This window comes from Podarcis vaucheri (assembly GCF_965113315.1).
Source record: "Podarcis vaucheri genome assembly, chromosome: 13".
NCBI lineage: Eukaryota > Metazoa > Chordata > Lepidosauria > Squamata > Lacertidae > Podarcis > Podarcis vaucheri.
This window is the reverse complement of record NC_138751.1, coordinates 47,273,882-47,298,019: the sequence shown is the minus strand read 5'-3', so window position 1 is coordinate 47,298,019 and position 24,138 is coordinate 47,273,882. Positions and strand designations below refer to the sequence as shown.

The following is a 24,138-nucleotide window of genomic DNA, read 5'->3' as shown; positions in this document are numbered from 1 at the left end:
ACTACTTGCCAGCAAGTTTGGAAAACTCAGCAGTGGTGAGAGGATTGGAGAAGATCAGTCTACATCCCAATTCCAAAGAAGGCAGTGTCAAAGAATGCTCCAACTACCGCACAATTGCACTCATTTCACATGCTAGCAAGGTTATGCTTCAAGGCAGGCTCAAGCAGTATGTGGACCGAGAACTCCCAGGAGTGCAAGCTAGATTTTGAAGGGGCAGAGGAACCAGAGACCAAATTGCAAACATGTGCTGGATTATGGAGAAAGCTAGAAAGTTCCAGAAAAGCATCTACCTCTGCTTCATTGACTACACAAAAGCCTTTGACTGTGTCAACCATCCTATGGCAAGTTTGTTAAAGAAATGGGAGTGCCTCATCTGTCTCCTGAGAAACAGGAGACAAGAAGAAACAGGAGACAAGAAGTTACAGTTAGAACTGGATATGGAACAACTGATTGGTTCAAAATTAGGAAAGGAGTACGACAATGCTGTATATTGTCTCCCTGCTTATTTAATTTATATGCAGAATTCATCATGCGAAAAGCTGGACTGGATGAATCCCAAGCCGGAATTAAGATTGCCAGAAGAAATATCAACAACCTCAGATATGCAGATGACACAACCTTGATGGCAGAAAATGAGGAGGAATTAAAGAACCTCTTAATGAGGGTGAAAGAGGAGAGTGCAAAATATGGTCTGAAGCTCAACATCAAAAAAACGAAGATCATGGCCACTGGTCCCGTCACCTCCTGGTAAATAGAAGGTGAAGAAATGGAGGCAGTGAGAGATTTTACTTTTTTGGGCTCCATGATCACTGCAGATGGTGACAGCAGTCACAAAATTAAAAGACGCCTGTTTATTGGGAGAAAAGCAATGACAAACCTAGACAGCCTCTTAAAAAGCAGAGACATCACCTTGCCGACAAAGGTCCGTATAGTTAAAGCTATGGTTTTCCCAGTAGTGATGCATGGAAGTGAGAGCTGGACCATAAAGAAGGCTGATTGCTGAAGAATTTATGCTTTTGAATTATTGTGCTGGAGGAGACTCTTGAGACTCCCATGGACTGCAAGAAGATCAAACCTATCCATTCTGAAGGAAATCAGCCCTGAGTGCTCACTGGAAGGACAGATCCAGAAGCTGAGGCTCCAATACTTTGGCCACCTCCTGAGAAGAGAAGACTCCCTGGAAAAGACCCTGTGTTGGGAAAGATTGAGGGCACAAGGAGAAGGAGACGACAGAGGACGAGATGGTTGGACAGTGTTCTCGAAGCTACCAGCATGAGTTTGACCAAACTGCAGGAGGCAGTGGAAGACAGGAGTGCCTGGCGTGCTCTGGTCCATGGGGTCACGAAGAGTCGGACATGACTAAATGACTAAACAACAACAACACTACTACTGCCCCACCCACTCTGGGTGGCTTCCAACACACAGAAGAACTTTCAAATGTCTTCTAAAAGTTGTATAGTTTTTTATCTCCTTGACATCTGATGGGAGGTGTCAGAATCAGAAGAATCTTTATTTGCATCAGCCACTAGCCATAGTAATAAAATAAAATAAAATAAAATAAAATAAAATGTACTGAAGATAGAGGTAATAACAACTATAGAAAATACATTTTGGGGGTTTACATCAATGATCAAATAATAGATCTTATTCTAATTGCCCCCGCTAAAAACCTTGGGAGCGTGTCCTCTACTAGGTTCCCTGCAACCTCATTTTTCACAGGGAGGGAATTGTCAAAGAGTCCTCGAAGCTTGATCTTTGTGTCTGGGCTGAATGACAGAGGTGGAGACTAGGTAGACAGGGCCAAAACCATTAAGGGCTTTAAATGAATTAGAAATCTTTAACGTGCAGCTGGCATGGTCAGAGTAATGTTTAAAAGATCAGATTTCAAAAACACGACATTCCAAAAGTTTCCACTTGGACGTTTCCCCAAATTTCCAACAGATTCATTTATTATTATGTTGTGCTATAGATCTGATCCGGTCTTAATTTGAGTCACATCTTTCTATGTCAGGATTGGGATTAGGAGAACCTGAAATATTCAGGAAGATTCTGGGCAGCAGAAGTATGTCTGAGCCCTGGGAAGTTGCTTCTTGGAATCCTTTGCCCCTAACTGCCTCTCTCTCTCTTTTTCCCACAAAGATAAGCTGAACATGAGTGACGCACCAGTGGGAAAGTTCAGCTTTCACCGCAGCATCCATGATTCATTTCCGGACTCTGCCCTAGCCTACAGCAAGGTACAGAGCCTAGGATGCCTCGTTTTCCCTCACTAAACTGGCAGCAAGGTACAAGCGCTGACGCAGAAGCATCGAATGAAGCCAGCGGGAATGGAAACACAATCCACTCCAAGTGGCAGTTTTCAGGCCTGTCCGCATTTGAGCATCATTTAGCTGTAAACCCACTTGTCCACTATTTGGATTAGGCCAAAGAGGTCCACAGCCTCACATTTCTGAATTTGTATAACTAGAGCTTGCCGACAAAGGTCCGTATAGTTAATGCTATGGTTTTCCCAGTAGTGATGTATGGAACTAGTTACAGGTAGGTAGCCGTGTTGGTCTGCCATAGTCGAAACAAAATTAAAAAATTACTTCCAGTAGCAACTTAGAGACCAACTAAGGTTATTATTGGTATGAGATTTTGTGTGCGTGCACACTTCTTCAGATACCTTCAGATATCTGAAGAAGTGTGTATGCACACAAAAACTCATACCAATAACAAACTTAGTTGGTCTCTAAGGTGCTACTGGAATATTTTTTTTTTTTTTTTTCTGATGTATGGAAGTGAGAGCTGGACCATCAAGAAGGCTGATCGCTGAAGAATTGATGCTTTTGAATTATGGTGCTGGAGGAGACTCTTGAGAGTCCCATGGACTGCAAGAAGATCAAACCTATCCATTCTTAAGGAGATCAGCCCTGAGTGTTCACTGGAAGGACAGATCCTGAGGCTGAGGCTCCAGTGCTTTGGATTCCTCATGAGAAGAGAAGACTCCCTGGAAAAGACCCTGATGTTGGGAAAGATGGAGGGCACAAGGAGAAGGGGACGACAGAGGACGAGATGGTGGGACAGTGTTCTCGAAGCTACCAGCATGAGTTTGACCAAACTGTGGGAGGGAGTGGAAGACAGGAGTGCCTGGCGTGCTCTGGTCCATGGGGTCACAAAGAGTTGGACACGACTAAACAACAAATAACTAGAGCCTTTCCCATTCATGTCACTAGTTATTCCCTCTTGTGTTTGCTGTAGGGCAAGACTTAACAGCTGGCACAGCATTGCCCTAATCCCACTTTTCTCTCAGGTTGCTTCCAGACAAGAGTATATTGTGAAAATGGTGTTTCTCATGCACACAAGTTTTTGAAGCATCCACAGTGCGTCGATGACAAAAAAATGCCAACCCACGTTTTTCTGAAAAGCATTTAATATTGATTTACCATAATTGAAGAAAATCTGGTGTAAAATAAACTGTTCTACACCTGCAGTCCCTGCGTTATATATCTCCTGAGGTTGGCAACACCCCACGGCGGGGTGCGCTCCCGTCGTTCGGTCCCAGCACCTGCCAACCTGTCAGTTCGAAAGCACCCCCGGGTGCAAGTAGATAAATAGGGACCGCTTACCAGCGGGAAGGTAAACGGCGTTCCGTGTTCTGCGCTGGCTCGCCAGATGCAGCTTGTCACGCTGACCACGTGACCCGGAAGTGTCTGCGGACAGCGCTGGCTCCCGGCCTATAGAGTGAGATGAGCGCACAACCCTAGAGTCTGGCAAGACTGGCCCGTACGGGCAGGGGTACCTTTACCTTTTTAAATATCACCGAACTCAGTGCGACTGATTTCTAAGTAAATATGCATAGGTTCAGGTTTCACAAACTGCTGTAAGCTGGTCCATTTTGTAATATCAGACCAGCAAACATCACTATAAAAAGGAAAAGGGAAAAGGAAATAGTGCGAGGAAACCAGTAATTTAAGCCCCCTCCTTTCACTTGTTCCCCCAGTCATGATCAACAGGAAGTGATCTAACAGGCAGGATTTCTGCACAGGAAGCATTTAATTAAAATTGAGAAGGACTTTTGCTGAATGGGGTGTGAGTTAATGTTGTCAAAGATGTTGGCCCTGTGGAGGTCACTTCTGGGTGACATCTCTCCATATTAAATGTTGCATATGGACCACTAACGCAGAAGCACCACAGCCTATTGGTGTGGATATTGGTACTTGCTGCCCTAGATTTCCAGAAGCGTAGCTCCCTGTTTGGAGCCAAGATCACCTCTAATTGCCAGGTTTGAGAGGCTGATGGCAAGGAATGGATATTCCCATCTTGCCTTGCCTGGGATTCTCCTTGGCATCCCGTTCACCACCTGAAGGAGCATCTCCACCCCCATCATTCAGCCCGGACACTGAGGTCCAGCTCCAAGCACCTTGTGATATTTCCCTCACTGCAAGAAGTAAAGTTACAGGGAACCAGGCAGAGGGCCTTCTTGGTAGTGGCACCCGCCCTGTGGAAAGCCCTCCCGTCAGATGTCAAGGAAATAAACAACTACAGTATCTGACTTTTAGAAGACATCTGAAGGCAACTCTCTAGCAAGACAAATAAAGCTGCCTGTCCCGTTAAACCTAGGCAGATAAATGGTTCTGCAGCTGGTGCCAAACAGATAAGAGACTGTCCCTGTTTGGGGTGAGATTCAATCACATACTGACAAACTCAGGTTGCACAATTACATTGATTTGAAGCTTTTGCACAACAAACCCACTTTCCCGAAAGATCAGACTTTTTGTGATAAGGAAAGCGACAGGAACATGCACTAGAAAATGTGGAATAACACTTGCTCAATGTAATGTCATCTAAGCTCCCGGCAAACAAATAAGAGTGAATGGTTTTTGGGTGTAAAAATGTTGCCATTGGGAAATTTTTAATCTCTAATGCTTTACAATTTTTTATGTAAGCCACCCAGAGTGGCTGGGGAAACCCAGCCAGATGGATGGAGTATAAATAATAAAAATATTATTATTATTGGTAGATAAGACACCGTGCTAGAAGGAAACACCGACTGCCCCCATCAAAGCAAAATGCAAGGTACTTTTGATAGTTCTGACACCACAGTGCCAATGTAATGGCAATTTGTGGTGTACTGATGAGACTGCAGTATGGTTGAGTTGGTGGAGAATTTCAGGAAGAATTTCAGCCTGGAGAGAAGAAACCCGGAGAAAACAGAGTGGGAAAAGTTCCTTGAAATTGCCTCCTCTACATAGGGAGTCAACAGGACAGGAAGGAAGGACATTCAGCTCATAACAATGAATGTGTGGTTGCCTCAGGAAGTGACAGGGCTCTGTTACCTTCCCCACACCTCCTAAATAACAGGGCTTTCCCCAAAGACATTGCTGTGATCTCACACCCAGAATGACAGGACGGCATGAAAAGGCACAAAGTCAGGACGGAATTTGCAATGGGGCGGAAAGACATTCAGCTCAGCTTCCTTGGCGATGACTCAAGGCTCCTTCTCACCCAAGCACAAAACAGGCACACCTCCCGTCAGTTCAGAATCTACAGTGGAATCTGTTTTCCTCTGCAAAAAGAAGAAGAAGAAGAAGAAGAAGAAGAAGAAGAAGAAGAAGAAGAAGAAGAAACAGATAGTTTCCTGGTTGCTACTGGGGTGGATTTTGCCAGAAGATGGTGTGTGCATCTGTCCTGGTTGTGAATAAAAGAATCTTGCCCTTTGCTCCTTTTAGAAGACATCTGAAGGCAAACATGTATTGGGAAAATTTTTGTTGTCTAACATTATTATTATTATTATTATTATTATTATTATTATTATTATTATGTGACTTTGCAACAGGCTTACTAGCTGCTTTGCTTCTCAATACACTCTGGTTGGCCTCTGGTTGGAATTGTAGGTCTGTAAAAGGGAAGCCCCAACGCCCAGGATCATTTGGTGGATGTCATGTACTTTAAATGCTCATTGGATGCACTTTAAATCACAGAATTATAGAATTGTAGAGTTGGGAGGGACCCCGAGGGTCATCTAGTCCAACCCCCTGCAATGCAGAAATCTCAGCTAAAGCATCCATGGCAGATGGCCATCCAACCTCTGCTGAAAAACCTCCAAGGAAGGAGAGTCTACCACCTCGTGAGGAATTTCTTCCCACTGTCAAACAGCTCTTCCTGACGGAAAGTTCTTCCTGAAGTTGAGTCGGAATCTCCTTTTTGTAGCTTGAAGCCATGGCTTCAGGTCCTGAGGGCTTCTGGAGCAGGAGAAAACAAGCTTCCTCCTTCCTCCCTGTGACGGCCCTTGAGATATTGAGAGGGCTTCATGGTGTGGCTCTTATATCCATGTCCTGAGGGACAGAGAGCAAAACGTTTCTCTCTCCCCTTTCTCCACCCCAGGCAGAATCGCAAGGGGTCAGTGCATCTGGCTGGTAAGAAGATGGTTGGAGTTTGGAGCCCAGCTAGGGCTGGCTGTGGGCAGGATCCTGGCATTGCTGGGGTTGGACTAGATGACCCTTGGCATCCCTTCCAACTCTACCATCAAGCAGCTAAAGGAACGGGCAGAGGAGCGATACGCAGAACCAGGGGAGGCACAATCACACAGCCCAACAACCCCCTCTGGCCTGACCCACAGTGGCCTCATCCCACCACACTTTGACCCCCCTGATTGTATTTTTCTTAATTCAGCTGCCTGACAACCCAGCAGCCTGGCCCCTGTTTGCCAGCTGATGTCCCAAAGTGCTGCTCTGCAAGCAAACTAGCAATAAGTGTTCCATACTAGTAGCGTAAGATAGAGGAATTAAGCCCTATAGAAATAAATAGAACTCCTTTTCTAAGTAACTATATTATATAGACAGCTTGGAACTATAGCTGACCACAGAAAGAGCTCAGTATCAGTAAATATAATCCATTTGCCCCAACAGTTTCTACCAGATTATTGCATAAATATGAAGATAAACCCTCAGGCTCTAATTGATATGAAAGCCAATCTGTGTTCCAAAGTTCTCATGAGAATAAAATTTATCAGGGCAACATGATGTACAGACAGTTCCATCTTGGTTCTGGTCTGTTACAGAATCAACCTGTACGTGCCGAGGCAGAATCCCTCCAGTTTCTAGAAGAATACTAATAAATAAAGAAAAAAAAGGGATGATGGATTATTAAGTTATTAGAGGGTAGTTATTATATATACACAAGCTATTACTTCCAATATCTCAGGGTTAAAATATTTTCATAGGGCAGTAAACCCCAAGAACTTCTTCCGCGTATATTTAAAATTGGGAAGCTCTGATTTATAGAATGGGGATGATAAAGATAACATGTAACCTTAAATATGTAATATTTATATATATTTATACAGTGGTGGTCTCCGGCTTCTTCCAAAAACACCCCCAAATGTGGCAAAGGGGTGCAATGCTCCTCACTGCCAGAGAGGCCGAGATTAAATGCTGACCACCAATCATGGCTCAGTCAATAGAGCCTGACTTTTAATCTCGGGGTCGTGGGTTTGAGCCCCACTTTGGTTGAAATATCCCTGCATTGCAGGGGGCTGGAATATCCTTGTGGTCCCTCTATGATGCTAAAGGAAGAGTGAAGAGCCTAAGCTCTGCCACGAACTCCATAGCGGCAGCAGCGCCCCTTCTGCTCTGCTTTCGTTGGGACTCCTAAGTGGTGGACATACTATCAAAGGCTCATTGGCATGGATAGCCAAGGCCATCGCTACCAACAACGCTCTTTGGAAAACAGGACAGTGGATGGGAAAGGCCTCCTTAGAGGACAGTGCAGTAAACTGGGTGCAGATAGTACAGACAGTCAGAATTGGCCCTTGGATGCACATCTGATTAAACGTGTGGGGCCTGATTCAGCCAAGTGAAAGGAAAGCGGAAGGCTGCTTCTGTGGGGAAAGGGATGGGCAGGGAGACAAAGAGCCCCACCCTCTTCTTCTTCTGCAAGGGGAATAACTAACAAAAAGGCAGCAAAACACACAGAGTGAATTTTTCATAGCCCCACAGTTTTTGTTGTTGTTGTTGCTGCTGTTTGAGTTTATTTATTGAATTATGTAAGCGTGCAATATAGGGCACAGATTTAAGGGTTGATGGGTCCAAGTAGGCATGATGGAAGCAACGGTATTTGTTCTTTAAGTGTGGCTGCCACATTTACATGTGAGGAAGCCAGAAACTAGCAAACAAGCAAGCAAGAGAATAAGAAAGCGAGCCACTATGGTCTGCATTGCTGACATACATATTAAAGAAGCAGGTAAGTGTTGTCACTTTGAAGTCAGTGGTTTTTATTCACACAATGTTCCCAGTTGCGCCTCAGCTGTGTCAAATCTACGGGAAACCGCCAAGAATAGACCCACATCTCATGTCATTCTGGCCTCCTTCGGGAGAAAGGGTGCAATATAAATTCAACAAATAAAATAATTATGAGTGTTCCAGCTTGCGAACATTCTTTGGAAGCCGAACGTCCGACATGGCTTCCGACTGAGTGCAGGAAGCTCCTGAAGCCAATCGGAAGCCGCCCTTGCCCCCCCTTCTAAAGCCCACCACTCTCAACACTCAACTGCCTCCCCCCCAACATTCAGACTCGCTCTAATAGCCTGAAAGGGCACTGCACTCTTTCTACAACTATGGCTGAGTTTCACAAAGGTGAGAGCCTGGAAGCTACAATGCACAGGATCATTTGGGGGCATCATGTGCTTTAAATGCTCATTAGATGCACTTTAAATCACAGAATTATAGAATTGTAGAATTGGGAGGGAACCTGAGGGTCATCTAGTCCAACTCCCTGCATTGCAGAAATCTCAGCTCAAGCATCCATGGCTGATGGCCATCCCACCTCTGCTGAAAAACCTCCAAGGAAGGAGAGTCTACCGCTTCCCGAGGGATTTCTTCCCACTGTCAAACAGCTCTTGCTGTCAGAAAGTTCTTCCTGAAGTTGAGTCGGAATCTCCTTTCTTGTAGCCTGAAACCACGGCTTCAGGTCCTGGGAGCTTCTGGAGCAGGAGAAAACAAGCTTTCTCCCCCCTCCTTGTGACGGCCCTTGAGATATGGTCAGGGCTTCATGGTGTGGCTCTCATATCCATGTCCTGAGGGACAGAGAGCAAAACGTTTCTCTCTCCCCTTTCTCCAGCCCAGGCAGAATTGCAAGGGGTCAGTGCATCTGGCTGGTAAGAAGATGGTCGGAGTTTGGAGCCCAGCCAGGGCTGGCTGTGGGCAGGATCCTGGCATTGCTGGGGTTGGACTAGATGACCCTTGGCATCCCTCCTTCCAACTCTACCATCAAGCAGCCAAAGGAAGGGGTGGGGGAGCAAGATGCCCAACAAGGGGAGGCACAATCACACAGCCCAACAGCACCCTCTGGCCTGACCCACGGTGGCCTCATCCCAGCACACTTTGACCCCCCAATTTTTTCTTAATTCAGCTGCCTGACAACCCAGCAGCCTGGCCCCGGTTTGCCAGCTGATGTCACAAAGTGCTGCTTTGCAAGCAAGCCTTATAGTGCCCTGCAAGAGGGATGCCTGTCAGATGATAGTGAGAGATTTGTAGAGAAAATGAATGCTGAAGGTAGGAGGCCCAGAGGCTTCACAAGCAAATAAAAGAAGGGGAAGCTGCCATGTATAAAAATTGCAACTTGGACGTTGTGGTATGTTAATTCCATGGGGAATCCGTTCCCCACATGTGCCAGGAGGTCATAGCACCAACCTGAGCGAAACGGAGCTGGGGGGGGAGCAGGCCTGTCTTGCCTCAGCCCCTCACCCCCCTCCTTCCAAGCCAGGGGTCGGGCCATCGTTTGCCCAGGCAGGAGCAGCAAGCGAGGGGGCTGTGCCCCAGAAGAAAAGCACTGGGAAGGGCCAACGGGACCCCTGTCCCCTAGGTTGGATGCCTATGTCAACCAATACAATGTCCTTCTTTCTTCACAGGGCCATCGTTTGGGAGAGCAGCTTAAGGTCAAGAAGCAGCAGCCCAACGGTGCCATAGGGAAACCAGAATTTGAAGTTATGCTGTGACCTTCTGTGGCAGGGGAAGTTGTCCCCCAAACATTGAGGAAGGGAGGGAACTGGGAAGGCAAACAGGAAGGGGTGAAAGAGAAAACATTGAGGGCACTGCGCTGTCGATAGCTTGACAGGTCCTCAGCTGTGGTCCCCAGATGAGTTTTTCTGTTGTGAATAACTGGTTGGTGACTTCCTCTGTTTTTATTTTCCTTCCTGTCCCCCAGCTCCTCTGACAGGAAGGCATTGCAGTGGCTGTGGCACTGTAGGGAAGCATTGCAAGTCGTGGTGTGTTAATTCCATGGGGAATCCATTCCCCACATTTGCCAAAAAGGGCTAGGCCGCGGGTGGGGAGCAGGCCCGCCTCACCCCAGCCCCAAATAATTGGGGAGGGCCCTGGGGACCCTGGTGCCCTAGAGTGGATGCTTATGCCAGGAAAATACAATGTCCTTCGTCTCTCCCAGGGCCATGGTTTGGGAGAGTGGCTTAAGGCCAAGAAGCAGCAGCCCATCGGCGCCATGAGGAAACCCAGAAATTGAAGGCATGCTGTGACCTTCCATGGCAGGGGAAGTTGCTCCCCAAACATTGAGGAAGGGAGGGAACTGGGGAGGCAGACGGGAGGGGGTGAAAGAGAAAGTTTTGAGGGTGCTGTGCCCCAGAAGAAGACTATTGGGGACGTCCCACGGCACCCCTGTCGCCTAGAGAGTACAATGTCCTTCTTCCCTCACAGGGTCGTGGTTTGGGAAAACCTCCAGAAGCACAGCAGCGGTGCCACGAAACCAACCAAAATGTGGAGGTATGCTGTGACCTTGTGTGGCAGGGGAAGTGTTTCACAGTCATCTTGCCAGCTGGAGGAGGAAGGCCTGATTTAGATATCCCTATAGTTTTATGTGAAGTGTTTCTCTGTGGTCCACCTGGGCAGGACACGGAGCGTTATCCTCTCCCATGCCAACACCACATCCCAAGGTTGGGCCCGGGCCGTTTTAGGGTGGCATGACTGGCGTGCTTACACTGGGCACTATGCTGCAGAGGGTGCCAAAACAATGCTGAAGAACAAGAGGGAGGGGTGCCAAATTTTAGCATTGCACAGGGCACTCTTTAAATTTGAGAGCCCAATGTACACCCTGGTTGGGAATGCTTCTGTGGAGATGAATCCCAAAATTCTCCCCACCCACATCCTTCCTAGAAAAAAAGCAAAAGATATCAATCTTTGGTCCAGAACCTAGGTCCTACACCCTCACTAAAGGAGATTGTATGGATGATTCACTAAATGATGATGTGTGTAGCTGAGCCTATGGCCTCAAATTCTCTTTATCTTATATGCATTTTTATTACAAAAATGGCGACTAGACTACTGATCCTAAACTGAATAGTTAGTTGCCCAACCACCCCCTCCAGAACCTACTACTCTCAACTGCCTCTGCTGGGGGTGAGGAAACATCCCTGTTCTTCATCCCTGTTCTAAAAAGCAGATATCTTCCCCTAAACAATCCCAAGAACTGTAGTTTGTTAGGGGTTCTGGGAATTGTAGGTCTGTGAGGGGGAAGCCACAATGCCATGAATCATTTTGGGGGAAGTCATGGGCTTCAAAGGCACATTGGCACATTGGATGCTCTTTAGCATCCAATTGTAGCATCCAATTTAGCATAGAATTGTAGAGTTGGAAGGGACCCTGAGGGTCATCTAGTCCAACCCCCTGCAATGTAGGAATCTCAACTAGATGATCCATGGCTGATGGGCATCCAAGCGCTGCTTAAAACCTCCATGGAAGGAGAGTCACTGTTTCAGGCCCTAAAGGCCTCTGGAGCAGGAGAAAACAAGCTTGCTTCATCCTCCTTGTGATGGCCCTTTTGACTTTGCTTATTGAAAGGGCTGCATGGTGTGGCTCTCATATCGGTGGGCAGGATCCTTGCATTGCCGGGGGTTGGACTCGATCACCCTTGGGATCCCTTCCAGCCCTGCCATGCTATGATTATATCAAGCAGCTAAAGGAACAAAAAGATGCTTCTGAAACATTTGGGAATCATAGGAACACTCTCCACACCAGTGGATTCCAGCAAGAGCTTGTATCTTCCTTAGGAGAGAGGCAGGCCAGAACAAGGGGGGAAATGCTCCAACTTCAGGCAAGTGGAAATGCCAGTTGAGTGCCCCATATTATAGGAATGCTTCCTTCCCATGTCTCCCACCCTCATGTGCCAGACTGGTGCTAGCATGGCTGGGAGCCAGGCGCTTGCTGATTGCTCTGTTTTCTTTGCAGGGAAAGAGCCTTTCCCCAACATTTACTTCGTTCTGGCCAAATCCCTGGAGAGATGTGACAACCCTCAGGTACTGGGGCGGATGGAAGGAGTCCTTGTGAAACACATTTGGGGAGTCTGTGGCTTCCAGCAAGTGCTTTTCACAAGCATTGCTCCCTTCACCACAGGGGAGGCTGAGCATAGCCATCACGGTTAGTTGCTTTTGATAGGCCTCTCCTCCATGCAATTGTCTAGCCCTCTTTGAAAGCCATCCCATTCAAGATGCTCTTGTGGTGCATCTGATTCTCCTATGCTTCCTTGTTCCTGGCAAGGAGATGACTATGGTGAGATCCTTTGGTTAATATCTATCTGGGCTGGAAAATATTAAAGAATCAGAGTGAAGGAAGGTGAGGACAGGTGACCCCACCTAGGCCTGAAGTCACACACACACACACACCCCAACCAGGCCTCAAAACTGTCCAAAATTCATTTATTGTCTTCTAAAAATCCACAGCTAAAGTTTTCCTCTGTTTTCTCACAAGATGCATAGCAAACCGTTACTTTTATCAGTACAAGAAGACTTGTACTGGAAGGGGGGGAAGCTAATGAATAGACTCTGTCAGAGCAGGCCTGAGAAACGAATCTTATCTCATTCAGTTGCAGCATCTTGAACACTCTGAAACCCCTTGGCTTCTTACCCCCCCCCCTTTCCTGGGAAGAGTCCAGGACAGGAGCTTTCTGTTCATGCTCAGAGGAACTCATGGGGCAGGACTCCTGAGGGAGGAGAAAGGGGAGGGAACTGGAAGGGGAATATATATTCTGTGCAAATGACTGTGAACTCATGCATGTTTTTGTGAACTATCACACTTGCTCCTTCTACCAGTTCATGGATGGTAGAAATAAAGCTTTTTCTCAACTATTCCTTGAGTGTCTCCCATTTTCCCTTTCCCGGGCGCAATATTTTTCCCACCCGAGGGCAAAGCCTCATAAGGCTACAAGAGGACTGGTGAGATTTCCTTGAAGCACAACTGATCAAAGGCAGGCAGATCTGTTCGCATCTTGATAAAGATGCTCCAACGACAAAGGATACTATCATACCCAGCAAGCATCTCAGAAAAAGGTCCCAAGCTGATGGAGAAGAGAGCAGGTTAAGTGGTCAGCGGGGCTCCAGGTTGCCATTTCTGGATCCCACCACAGCCCTTCCAAGTTGCCCAAGAAATCAATGCCACAACCGTTTTTTCCTCGCACCTCCTCCTCATGAAGAAGAGAAGAAGAAGAGTTTGGATTTGATACCCCGCCTTTCACTCCCCTTCAGGAGTCTCAAAGCGGCTAACATTCTCCTTTCCCTTCCTCCCCCACAACAAACACTCTGTGAGGTGAGTGGGGCTGAGAGACTTCAAGGAAGTGTGACTGGCCCAAGGTCACCCACCAGCTGCATGTGGAGGAGTGGGGATGCGAACCCGGTTCCCCAGATTACGCGACTACCGCTCTTAACCACTACACCACACTGGCTCTCTCGTGGGGCCTTCTTAGACATAGGCTGTGTCTGAACCAGCAGATCCCACCCAGTCAGAAAAGGAATGTGTGCAGTCATACCAGAAATAAGCAAAATAACTAAACAGGTACCCGAAGTCACCCCAGAACTGGCCCTACTGAACATATTACAAGATAACAATGCCCACTCACACTAGAAAGAAATACTGCACGCAGTATTTCTTTTTAAATTGGCTTCAAGTGCATCTAATATAGGAATAAAGGATTTTATCCTAAACTTATCTCTTGAAGAAAGTGCATCAGGTGCACTTCTGTCATTTCTTTGCCGTTCCCTCACTCTTTGTCTCCTTGTTTTGTAGTTAACATTTGGCAAGGTGGCTTTTGCTTGTTTCTCAAGCTCATCAAAATATTCCCTTTAAAAAATCCGGAAGTGAACTGTACAAACTTGCACAAGAACTCAAAAACAGGTCTGATTTCTGAAGGGCTTTGCTGACCTTGTTAAAACGACCTAGCACACGGATTTATATCTCTAAGATTCTGCAGACTTTGGCTGTGAACTAGGGCCCCACAATTTTTTTTCAAAATGGGCCCTAGAGTTTCAAATTGGGCCCCACTGGATTGCCCTGAGTCTCATAGTTGCTGGTCCTGAGTTGCCTGCCCTCGCATGAAGTCTTGGGTTTGCAATTTTGGGAGAGGGGAGGCTGCCCGCTTGGGGGGGGGCAGGCTGGGGAGGCCCCGTAGATTTAGAAGCCCTAGGCTTCAGCCTACTTAGCCTATACAAAAATCTGACACTGCCCCCTCTTTTCTTCCCAACGGCATGTAACACCAATGTCTCACAACAAATGTAAGTGAAGAACCTAAAGCGACTATGCATGTGTTTTTGAGGGGAAATTATTTCATTTTAAAAAAGGTGTGTGGCAGACCCCAGTATTTAAAGAGGCCCCATCCCTACTACATCATTAGAACCAGAACATAAACCTATGAAACTAGAAAAGAGCAAAAAAAATCAATGTTTGATCCAGAATCTAGGTACTACACCCTCACTAAAGGAGACTGTAGGGATGATTCATTAACGATTGTAGGATGACGTGTGTACCTGAGCTTATGGCCTCAAATTCTTTTTATCTCATATGCTGCTTTATTACAAAAATGGCGACTAGACTAATAATAATAATAATAATAATAATAATAATAATAATTCATATTTTTATTTATACCCTGCCCTCCCCAGCCAAGACCGGGCTCAGGGCGGCTAATACCAGGTATGAAAACAATTGATTAAAATACAACTTAAAACCAATATTAAAACACAACATTAAAATGCAGCCTCATTTTAGTAGAAACTCAAATCAAAAACTTTTTGACTACTGATCCTTAAACTGAATAGTTATTTGCCCAACCACCCCCTCCAGAACCCACGGCTCTCAACTGACTCTCAACTGTCTTACATTCAAACTCCCTTTCAAATCCTCATCCAATCATCACTCACCACCAGAATCCCATACTCTCCATTTCCCCCTCCCTCCTTGACATTCCCATAATAATTCTAAGACAATTAACTTAACAACTCTATTGCATTCAATATTTTATACACGCTGCTCCCTATAACCATACTGTTAGAAGCACTTGAGTTCCTGGTTCCTAGGAAATGGGCGTGAGGAAACTGCAGCTTCTTCATCCCTGTTCTAAAAAGCAGATGTCTTCCCCCCAATGATCCTGGGAATGGCAGTTTGTTAGGGGTTCTGGGGATTGTAGGTCTGTGAGGGGGAAGCCGCAATGCCCAAGACCATTCATAATAATAATAATAATAATAATAATAATAATAATTTATTTATACCCCGCCCATCTGGCTGGGCTTCCCCAGCCACTCTGGGCGGCTTCCAACCAAAATACAGTATTATCAAAATACAGTAATACATCAAGCATTAAAAGCTTCCCTAAACAGGGTTGCCCTGCCCAACCCCCTGCAATGCAATTCCTCCCCCCTCCTTGTGACGGCCCTTGAGATATTGAGAGGGCTGCATTTTGTGGCTCTCATATCCATGTCCTGAGGGACAGAGAGCAAAACGTTTCTCTCTCCCCTTTCTCCAGCCCAGGCAGAATTGCAAGGGGCCAGTGCATCTGGCTGGGAAGAAGATGGTCGGAGTTTGGGGCCCAGCCAGGGCTGGCTGTGGGCAGGATCCTGGCATTGCCGGGGGTTGGACTAGAAGACCCTTGGCATCCCTTCCAACTCTACCATGCTATGATTCTATCAAACAGCTAAAAGAAGGGGCGGGGGAGCAAGATGCCCAACAAGGGGAGACACAACCACACACCCCAACAGCACCCTCTGGCCTGACCCATGGTGGCCTCATCCCAGCACGTTTTGACCCCCCTGATTTTATTTTTCTTTATTCCGCTGCCTGGCAACCCAGCAGCCTGGCCCCGGTTTGCCAGCTGATGTCACAAAGTGCCGCTTTGCAAGCAAGGGATCCTTCTAAAACATTTGGGAGTCGTAGGAACACTCTCCCCACCAGTGGCTTCCAGCAAGAACTTGCTTTGCAGGGAGGGAAAGACTCAGCCTGGGATCTACCACATCCTGGGAGGGACTGGAGCCCAGACGAAGGACTCTTTCCTCAGAGGTAATGGGACAGGGGGACAGACGGTTGCCTTAGGAAACACACAAGGAAGGCCTGCAGGATCAGACCAAGGGCCTGTCTGGTCCAGACTCCTCTTCTCCCAGGGAGCACCCAGATGCAAGTGGGAATGCCGCAAGCAGGATCTGAGCCCAAGAGCCCTCTGCCCACCTGGGACTTCCTGCAACAGCTTTTCTGAAGCATTGTTTCCTCCATCAGGACTAGTAGCCTTTTACCGCCCCCTCCTCCGTTCAGTCACCTAATCCTCTTTTAAAGCCATGCAGTCAGAGATGCTCTTCTGCTGCATCTCCTGGTCACCTGATGGTTCCTGACAAAAGGCAGCTCTTGTGAACTCCTCTGTGGGATCTGCTTTCAGTCCCTGGAGTGGGTAGGACTACGGGGGTGTTCACCTCTGCAGGATGGCGGACATCACAGCGGCCGTCAGCCTGGTGCAAGTGGCCTTGGGTTTTACGCTCCCATTCGCAGTCAGGGCGGCCTGCTACACAGCGATCACCCGTGCTCTCCTGGCCTCTCCGTGTGCCCAGTCTCTCAAGGCCCTGCGCTTGGTCTTCCTGGCTTTGCAGCTGCCCTACGCGCTGCTCACCGCACTGGACATGGCTGATTTGATGGGACACCAGGCGTTGAGCTGCAAAGTCATCCTCCGCCAGGACTTGGCCCTCCTCATCACTAGTCCCCTGGCCTTCTTCTCCTGCTTTTCAGCCAAACACCCAGGTGGCCACACTGCAAATGGACGCTCTGCAGTTTCTGGAGTCCATCTGGCAGCCTACAGGGGAGATGTGACGGGCCTTGCCTGTATGATGACATGGCGCAATCTCACCCTGGCCCTCCCTGGCTACCCATAGAATAGAATCCTATTATTATAAATAAAATCCTCATACATCTTATTATGTTGGCTCCACAGGCTCTCTTTCCACTTGGTGACCTGTTACTTATTTTAGCACCCACTTTGGAAGGGTCAGATGAGCTGTTACATCAATACAGGGACTGGAATTACTTAACAGCTGGAGGATAAGCTGAACGGATAAAAACAATTGATTTTGCTAATTCTGGAGACTGGATTCCCTGGTTGGTGACATGGTGCAGCTCTCAGGGAAAAGGCAGCAATGCAAAATCTTGCACTGATGCTCCCTGGCTACTCATACATGAACTGCATCCAAAAAATTAGCCCATCAGCATTTCTTGAACTAGCAGGGTTTAGTCCCAGAACCTCTTTTGAAATTCTGGCATTCGTCTCTAGAACAATAATAAAGAACTGAGCACTTCTGAGCATTTACAGAGTGTCTTTCCCCAAGAGTTGGGTAAAGATAGCTAGCCTTGACCCACCTGAATTTGGAAAGGAAATATTTTATGGGCAGAGGGATGAGTGGAAAAGATTATTATTATTATTATTATTATTATTATTATTATTATTATCATCATCATCATCATCATCATCATCAGCGTCACCCGTCACTGATGCATGTGGCCTGGCTCCCTGGCTTGACTTGTCCACAGCTGTTGATAGTTTGGCAGGTCCTCAGCTGTGGTCCCCAGATTATATTTTCTGTTGTGAATATCTGGTTGAGTACAAGGTTGAACCATACAGCCTTTCCATGCCTCTCTTTTCTTAACTCTAAGGCTGCGTATACATCACACCTTCAAGTCACGACGTCATTCCATTATAATGGCAACCTACACACTCATCATTCCTAAACATGTTCTAAAAGGTAAAGGACCTCGACAGTTAAGTCCAGTCGGAACGACTCTGGGGTTGCAGCGCTCATCTCGCTTTACTGGCCGAGGGAGCCGGCGTTTGTCCGCAGACAGTTTTTCCGGGTCATGTGGCCAGCATGACTAAGCCACTTCTGGCGAAACCAGTGCAGCACACGGAAACGCCGTTTACCTTCCCGTTGGAGCGGTACCTATTTATCTACTTGCACTTTGTGCTTTTGAACTGCTAGGTTGGCAGGAGCAGGGACCAAACCATGGGAGCTCACCCCATCACAGGGATTCGAACCGCCAACCTTCCGAATGGCAAGCCCTAGGCTCATTTTAAAAAGAATTTCCCAAAGTTTCACGATCTTGCTACTTTGTGGGATGGATCTGGGGGTACAGCTAAACCTTTAGCCTCAGAGTATATGGCCATAGAATAAATCACAGAATTGTGGAGTTGGAAGCGACCTTGAGGACATCTAGTCCAAAACCCTGCATTGCATGGGGCTTGAACCCACATGGGGCTTGAACCCACAACCCGGAGATTAAGGGTCTCGTGCTCTACTGAGCTATCCAGGATAATTGTTCTGGTAATGCTGAAAATGGAGCTCGGCACATGTCCAGGTAAATTTTTTATTTAATATAATCCAAGGCTGTTATTGATAGATCCCCAACACAAATTCAAACCTGCTTCTTGGCCTTCTATAGCCTTCCAAATGACAAGTATTCATTTAGTAAGTGACAATACACCATAGGATGCAATGCAGATGCTTTCAAAAACTGTATTTTGCTGCCCCCACGTGGCCAGAGCTGGTTTCCGCTATTGCCTCCCTTCAATTCAGCTTTCCGAATTGACGCTTCTGAGATTTTGACTCCCTGATCCAAGATGCTATGCTACTCACCTCAGTGATTTTTTGAAAGCAGCTCGGTGTCCAGCAAGAACGCAGCTTGATAATAACACGTCAGGTCATGCGTGTTCTTTTGGCGTACTTATAATCCAGGTATTCTCTTCAACAATAATGCATTATCCAGACTCGGGAGGCAACCTAATGGGTCCCAGCACAACTTCCGCAACTGCTTGAGGTCCCTCTTCCATTCGAATCCTTGATCTCTCTTCCCCTCCCTGCTCTCCTGACTTGGCTTCTAGCTGTTGATGTTACTTGGATGTCAAGACGGATGAATGATGCAGCAAGAAAACAAGCAAAAAGGTGGCGTAGAATGCCAGCTGGTGGAGATACAGGTATCTGCCATGGCTGCACCTAACTCACGGCAAATAAGGATTGAATGTGGGCCCTTCTGTCTGCAAGGGAGACACTTATAAAGGAGGAACATAGTACAGTGGTGCCCCGCAAGATGAATGCCTCGCAAGACGGAAAACTCGCTAGACGAAAGAGTTTTCCGTTTTGGAGGTACTTCGCAAAACGAATTTCCTATGGGCATGCTTCGCAAGACGAAAATGTCTTGCGAGTTCCTGAGGGTTTTTTTTCCTTCCCCCCCCCCTTTTTATAAGCCGCTAAGCCGCTTATCCGCTAAACCGATAAGCCGCTAAAAGCCGCTAATCCGTCAATGGGCTTGCTTCGCAAGACGAAAAAACCGCTAGACGAAGAGAATCACAGAACAGATTCTTTTCGTCTTGCGAGGCACCACTGTAGTTAGGTTCTGAATGAGGTGGCGGCATAAGGCATGCCTCTCCGCTATGGCTTCAGTTCCCCCGAAATGTAGGAACCGTCACATTCACAATAGGTAAAGGTAAAGGGACTCCTGACCATTAGGTCCAGTTGTGGCCGACTCTGGGGTTGTGGCGCTCATCTCGCTTTATTGGCCGAGGAAGCCGGTGTACAGCTTCCGGGTCATGTGGCCAGCATGACTAAGCCGCTTCTGGCGAACCAGAGCAGCATCCAGAAACGCCATTTTACCTTCCCGCCGGATCGGTACCTATTTATCTACTTGCACTTTGATGTGCTTTCGAACTGCTAGGTTGGCAGGAGCAGGGACCGAGCAGCGGGAGCTCACCCCGTCACGGGGATTCGAACCGCCGACCTTCCGATCAGCAAGCCCAAGAGGCTCTGAGGTTTAACCCACAGCGAGGGGTGTGTGGGTGTGTAGTTGTTATGAGGCTTCCCCCTAAGTACACTCACACCCTTGACATTATGGCTTAGAACACAATTTGAGAAAACTGCAAGGTTCTTTTTCTTCTTTTTTAAGTGGAGGAATAGGATTGAAAAGAATTTTGAGGAAACTGCTGCTGCCAAAGCCCCCCTCATGAAAAGAACAGGTAAGAGGAAGGAAAGATTTAAGAAGAGAGCAAATCAACACCTGAGCTCGCTGGACACATCGCCCAAGGGGAAGTGGGGATGAGCCCCAAAGGTATGGTGGGTACACAGCCTGTGGTTTCTTCCTTTCTTTTTAATTTTATTTTCAATGCATAATTACAATATAAGATTCAAAAGAAGAAGAAGAAGAAGAGTTTGGATTTGATATCCCGCCTTTCACTCCCTTTAAGGAGTCTCAAAGCGGCTCACATTCTCCTTTCCCTTCCTCCCCCACAACAAACACTCTGTGGGGTGAGTGGGGCCGAGAGACTTCAGAGAAGTGTGACTGGCCCAAGGTCACCCAGCAGCTGCAGGTGGAGGAGCGGAGACGGGAACCCGGTTCACCAGATTACGAGACTACCGCTCTTAACCAAGAAAAACCAAAGAAAAAAGAAAAACAAAGAAAAACAATATACAGTGGTACCTCGCAAGACGAATGCCTCGAAAGACAGAAAACTCACTAGACGAAAGGGGTTTTTTTTTTGTTCTTTTTTGAGCTGCTTCGCAAGACAATTTCCCCTATGGGCTTGCTTCGCAAGACGGAAACGTCTTGCAAGTTTGTTTCCTTTTTCTTAACACCGTTAATACAGTTGCGACTTGACTTCAAGGAGCAACTCATAGAACGCGGTGTGGTAGCCTTTTTGGAGGTTTTTTAAGACTTTGGTGGTTTTTTAAGCTTTTCCAAAACTTCCCCGACACTTGTAGGAGAGTTCTAAGAAGTCTGGATTGAACTCTCTCAAGGGGGGAGAAAGCAGAGGAAGGCGAGCTCAGAAAAGATCCATAAAGGAGCTGTGTCAAAGTTTTGGCCTTGTATAATTTTAGAGCCGCGGGGACGAAGAAACCCCCTTGTGCTCTGAAAAATTTAAGGATACAGTTTGCGTTTTTTTCCACTGAGCTCCCGATGGAGTTTATGTGTCGTTTATTGGTTCCTGAGGCCTGTACCACCATTCCTAGATACTTATAGTTTGTGACTTGTTCTAATTTATAGCCCAGTTTCTAAACTTTGGTTTTTCCCCAGAAGCGAGTATCTTGGTCTTCTGATAGTTGTTTTTGAGACATTCAGATTCGCAGTATGCTGCGAGCTTTCTTAGCGCTCTTTTGAGTCCAATGGGGGTTCTAGATAGAATTACTGCATCATCGGCATATAGCAGGACCGAAATATGCCGATTTACGAGCTTCGGTGGGTGGAGTTCTGAGTCATTGAGTGCAGATACTAAATTATTTAAATATAAATTGAATAGTATAGGGGCCAATAGGCACCCTTGGCCTGACTCCCACAGCCCATTCTCATATGATGTCCTGCTTCCTCCACAGAGCCACGCCCCATTCTCATATGATGTCCTGCTTCCTCCACAAAGCCATGCCTCCAGGGATGAGGCTCCAGCTCATGAAGGGCAAGAGAACATCCTGGTGGTTCCTGGCTGTCAATCCTCGCACTGCTTCCCCACTGCCCCTTCTCCATGTGGGCATGGCTCTTTCCCAGCACTGTTTGTCGCAAAATCAGCAGCCATTAAAACCACATCTAGAGTTATTTCGGAGAGCGAGGAGACTTTGGCTGCTGCTTCTGAACTAGGCCGGCCAGGACAGAGCCAATATTTTGGGAAATAGATAGTTCTCCATGTTTAGGCTTCAGTTTAGGCATACAGCTGTCCAGGACCACCTAGATTTCCAACAAGGTCATGTTGTGCTTATTCTTGCCATCTTCAACTTCTTTAGAAATGCTTAACAACTAGGTTGAGAAATCTTATGACATCTCAAAAGTTGGCAGAAATATATTGCATTTCAGGTTCTTTCTTTGCCTTCTTAGCTCATATTTCTCCTAATTTCTCCAGGGATGAGGCTTCAGCTCCGGCTCCTGGGATGAAGAGCAAGATAACATCCCAGCGGTTCCCAGATGAGGACCCTCGCGCCGGTTCCCCACTGCCCCGTCTCTGTGCAGGCATGGCTCCTCCCCGGCCCTGCCTGCCACAGAAGCAGCAGACAAGGTTTCCTCCAATTTGAAGAACATCTCGAGTTATTTTAGAGAGGGAGGAAACCTTGGCTGCTGCTTCTGAGCTAGGCTGTCCGGGGCGGAGCCAAGACGCCCATACAGATGCAGAGGCCAGGTTGCGGGAACTCGTAAGATCAGGTAGGAGGAAATGCCCCCTTCCTAGGTCCCCCACCCTCCTGCCCCAGACTGGGGCTAGCGGGACTGGGAGCGCCGGCTGATGTCTCCTTTGCTTTGCGGCGAGGGAACGACTCAGCCTCGGAGCTGCCGCATCCCGGAAGAGAATGGAGCCCAGTTGGAGGATACCTGCCTCGGAGGTAACGGGACAGGGGGAAGGAGGGGGAAGGAGATAATGGGATAGGGGGAAGCAGCCCTTAGCGTGAGTTCTCCCCTGCTTTAAAGATCCCTTCTTTCTTGCAGAATCTCCCCCCTGCACCGCTGTGGCTGCTGCCCAAGCCTCTCCCAGATGTTCCGGCGGAACCATAATAAATGGATGCATTTAGCTGAAGCTGCTAATGTCTCTCATTTTTGTCTGCGTGAAACATACGATATGCACACTACCTTAGGAAATTGTCTGATCCCAGTTTGTACACAGCCTTTCCATATGGCACATGCCACACACATGGGAAAGTGGTTTTCTAAATGGATTCCTGAAGGTATCATTGGTTATACCAATCTCCATGATTGGGGACAGGTGAAACAAGGCCCTCTGTCTGGTTGCCTGGTAACTCCACTTCTCGCAATGAAGGAACCGCCAGAAGGCCCTCAGCGCTGGGCCTTAGTGTCCGGGCTGAACGATGGGGGTGGAGATGCTCCTTCAGGTATACAGGACCGAGGCCGTTTAGGGCTATAAAGGTCAGCACCAACACTTTGAATAAATTGATAAATGGTATGATTTGGGGTTATTTGGAATGTGAAGCGAAAAATACAAGCTACAGCGGAATTCCTGGGCTAGCCTATGCAAAAGGACCTGGCCAAGCAAGGGCCTTTAAGAAATAATTCAAGGCCTTGGAGAGCCTAACTGGAAATGCCAGAGAACTCAGTCTTGGTGTGAGGTGGCAGGAAAAGAGAGGTTTTGAGCAAGGGGTACTGGAAAGAAGAACGTGGAGGAGGAGGAAGAGAGTCTGGATCTGACTTGGGAAGACTGGCTGCCCTGCTGTGGGGATCAATTCCCTCTTGCAATGACTGTGCTGTAAGATCTGGATTCCCTCCATGCAGACTGAAGATGTAAACAGGTGAATAAACCGTATTTCTTAAAGCAAGGAAAGTCTCCTCCATGTCTCAGTCCTCTAAAGGAGAGAGCCTGGAACCCCATGGGCTCTTGCCACCGCTTGGCAGAGAGAGGGGAGACACCTAACATATGTAACAATGTTTTATACACCCTGCTCCCTGAAACCACCCTGTTTGAAGTACTTGAGCTTTCCGTTCTTGGTTCCTAGGAAACCAGGGAAAGAAAGCTGCAGGTTCCTCATCCTTGTTCTAAAAAGCAGGTGTCTTCCCCCAAACGATCCTGGGAATTGTAGTTTGTCAGGGGTTCTGGGGATTGTAGGTCGGTGAGAGGGAAGCTGCAATGACCCAGATTGCTTGTGGAACATCATGTGCTTTAAAGGCTCATTGGATGCCCTTTTCAACATGGAATTGTCGAGTCGGGGGGGACCCTGAGGGTCATCTAGACCAACCCCCTGCAATGCAGGAATCTCAGCTAAATCATCTGAAATATACTCGGAGTAGAGTGTGGATTTCATGCTCTTTATTCAGCTCATAGTAGTGAGGAATGGGAGTTTCCCCGAACTGTCTGCTTTATATACATTATTTACACAATGGGCCC

General features: G+C 47.3%; 1 protein-coding gene and 1 long non-coding RNA gene across 2 annotated transcripts in view; both read left to right on the top strand.

Moving 5' to 3' along the window:
• Positions 1–24,138, top strand: part of LOC309516450 — a 94,195-nt gene that overhangs the window by 2,227 nt on the left and 67,830 nt on the right. The window lies entirely within an intron of this gene.
• LOC309517541 (uncharacterized protein) lies at positions 255–22,774 on the top strand (the record flags this gene model as incomplete). Its single annotated transcript, XM_082196762.1, has 8 exons — positions 255–345; positions 2,140–2,234; positions 9,887–9,969; positions 10,183–10,243; positions 10,686–10,751; positions 12,213–12,280; positions 22,156–22,627; positions 22,731–22,774. 7 exons carry the CDS (start codon positions 255–257, stop codon positions 22,322–22,324), a joined length of 633 nt encoding a protein of 210 aa, XP_082052888.1. The 3' UTR covers positions 22,325–22,627; positions 22,731–22,774.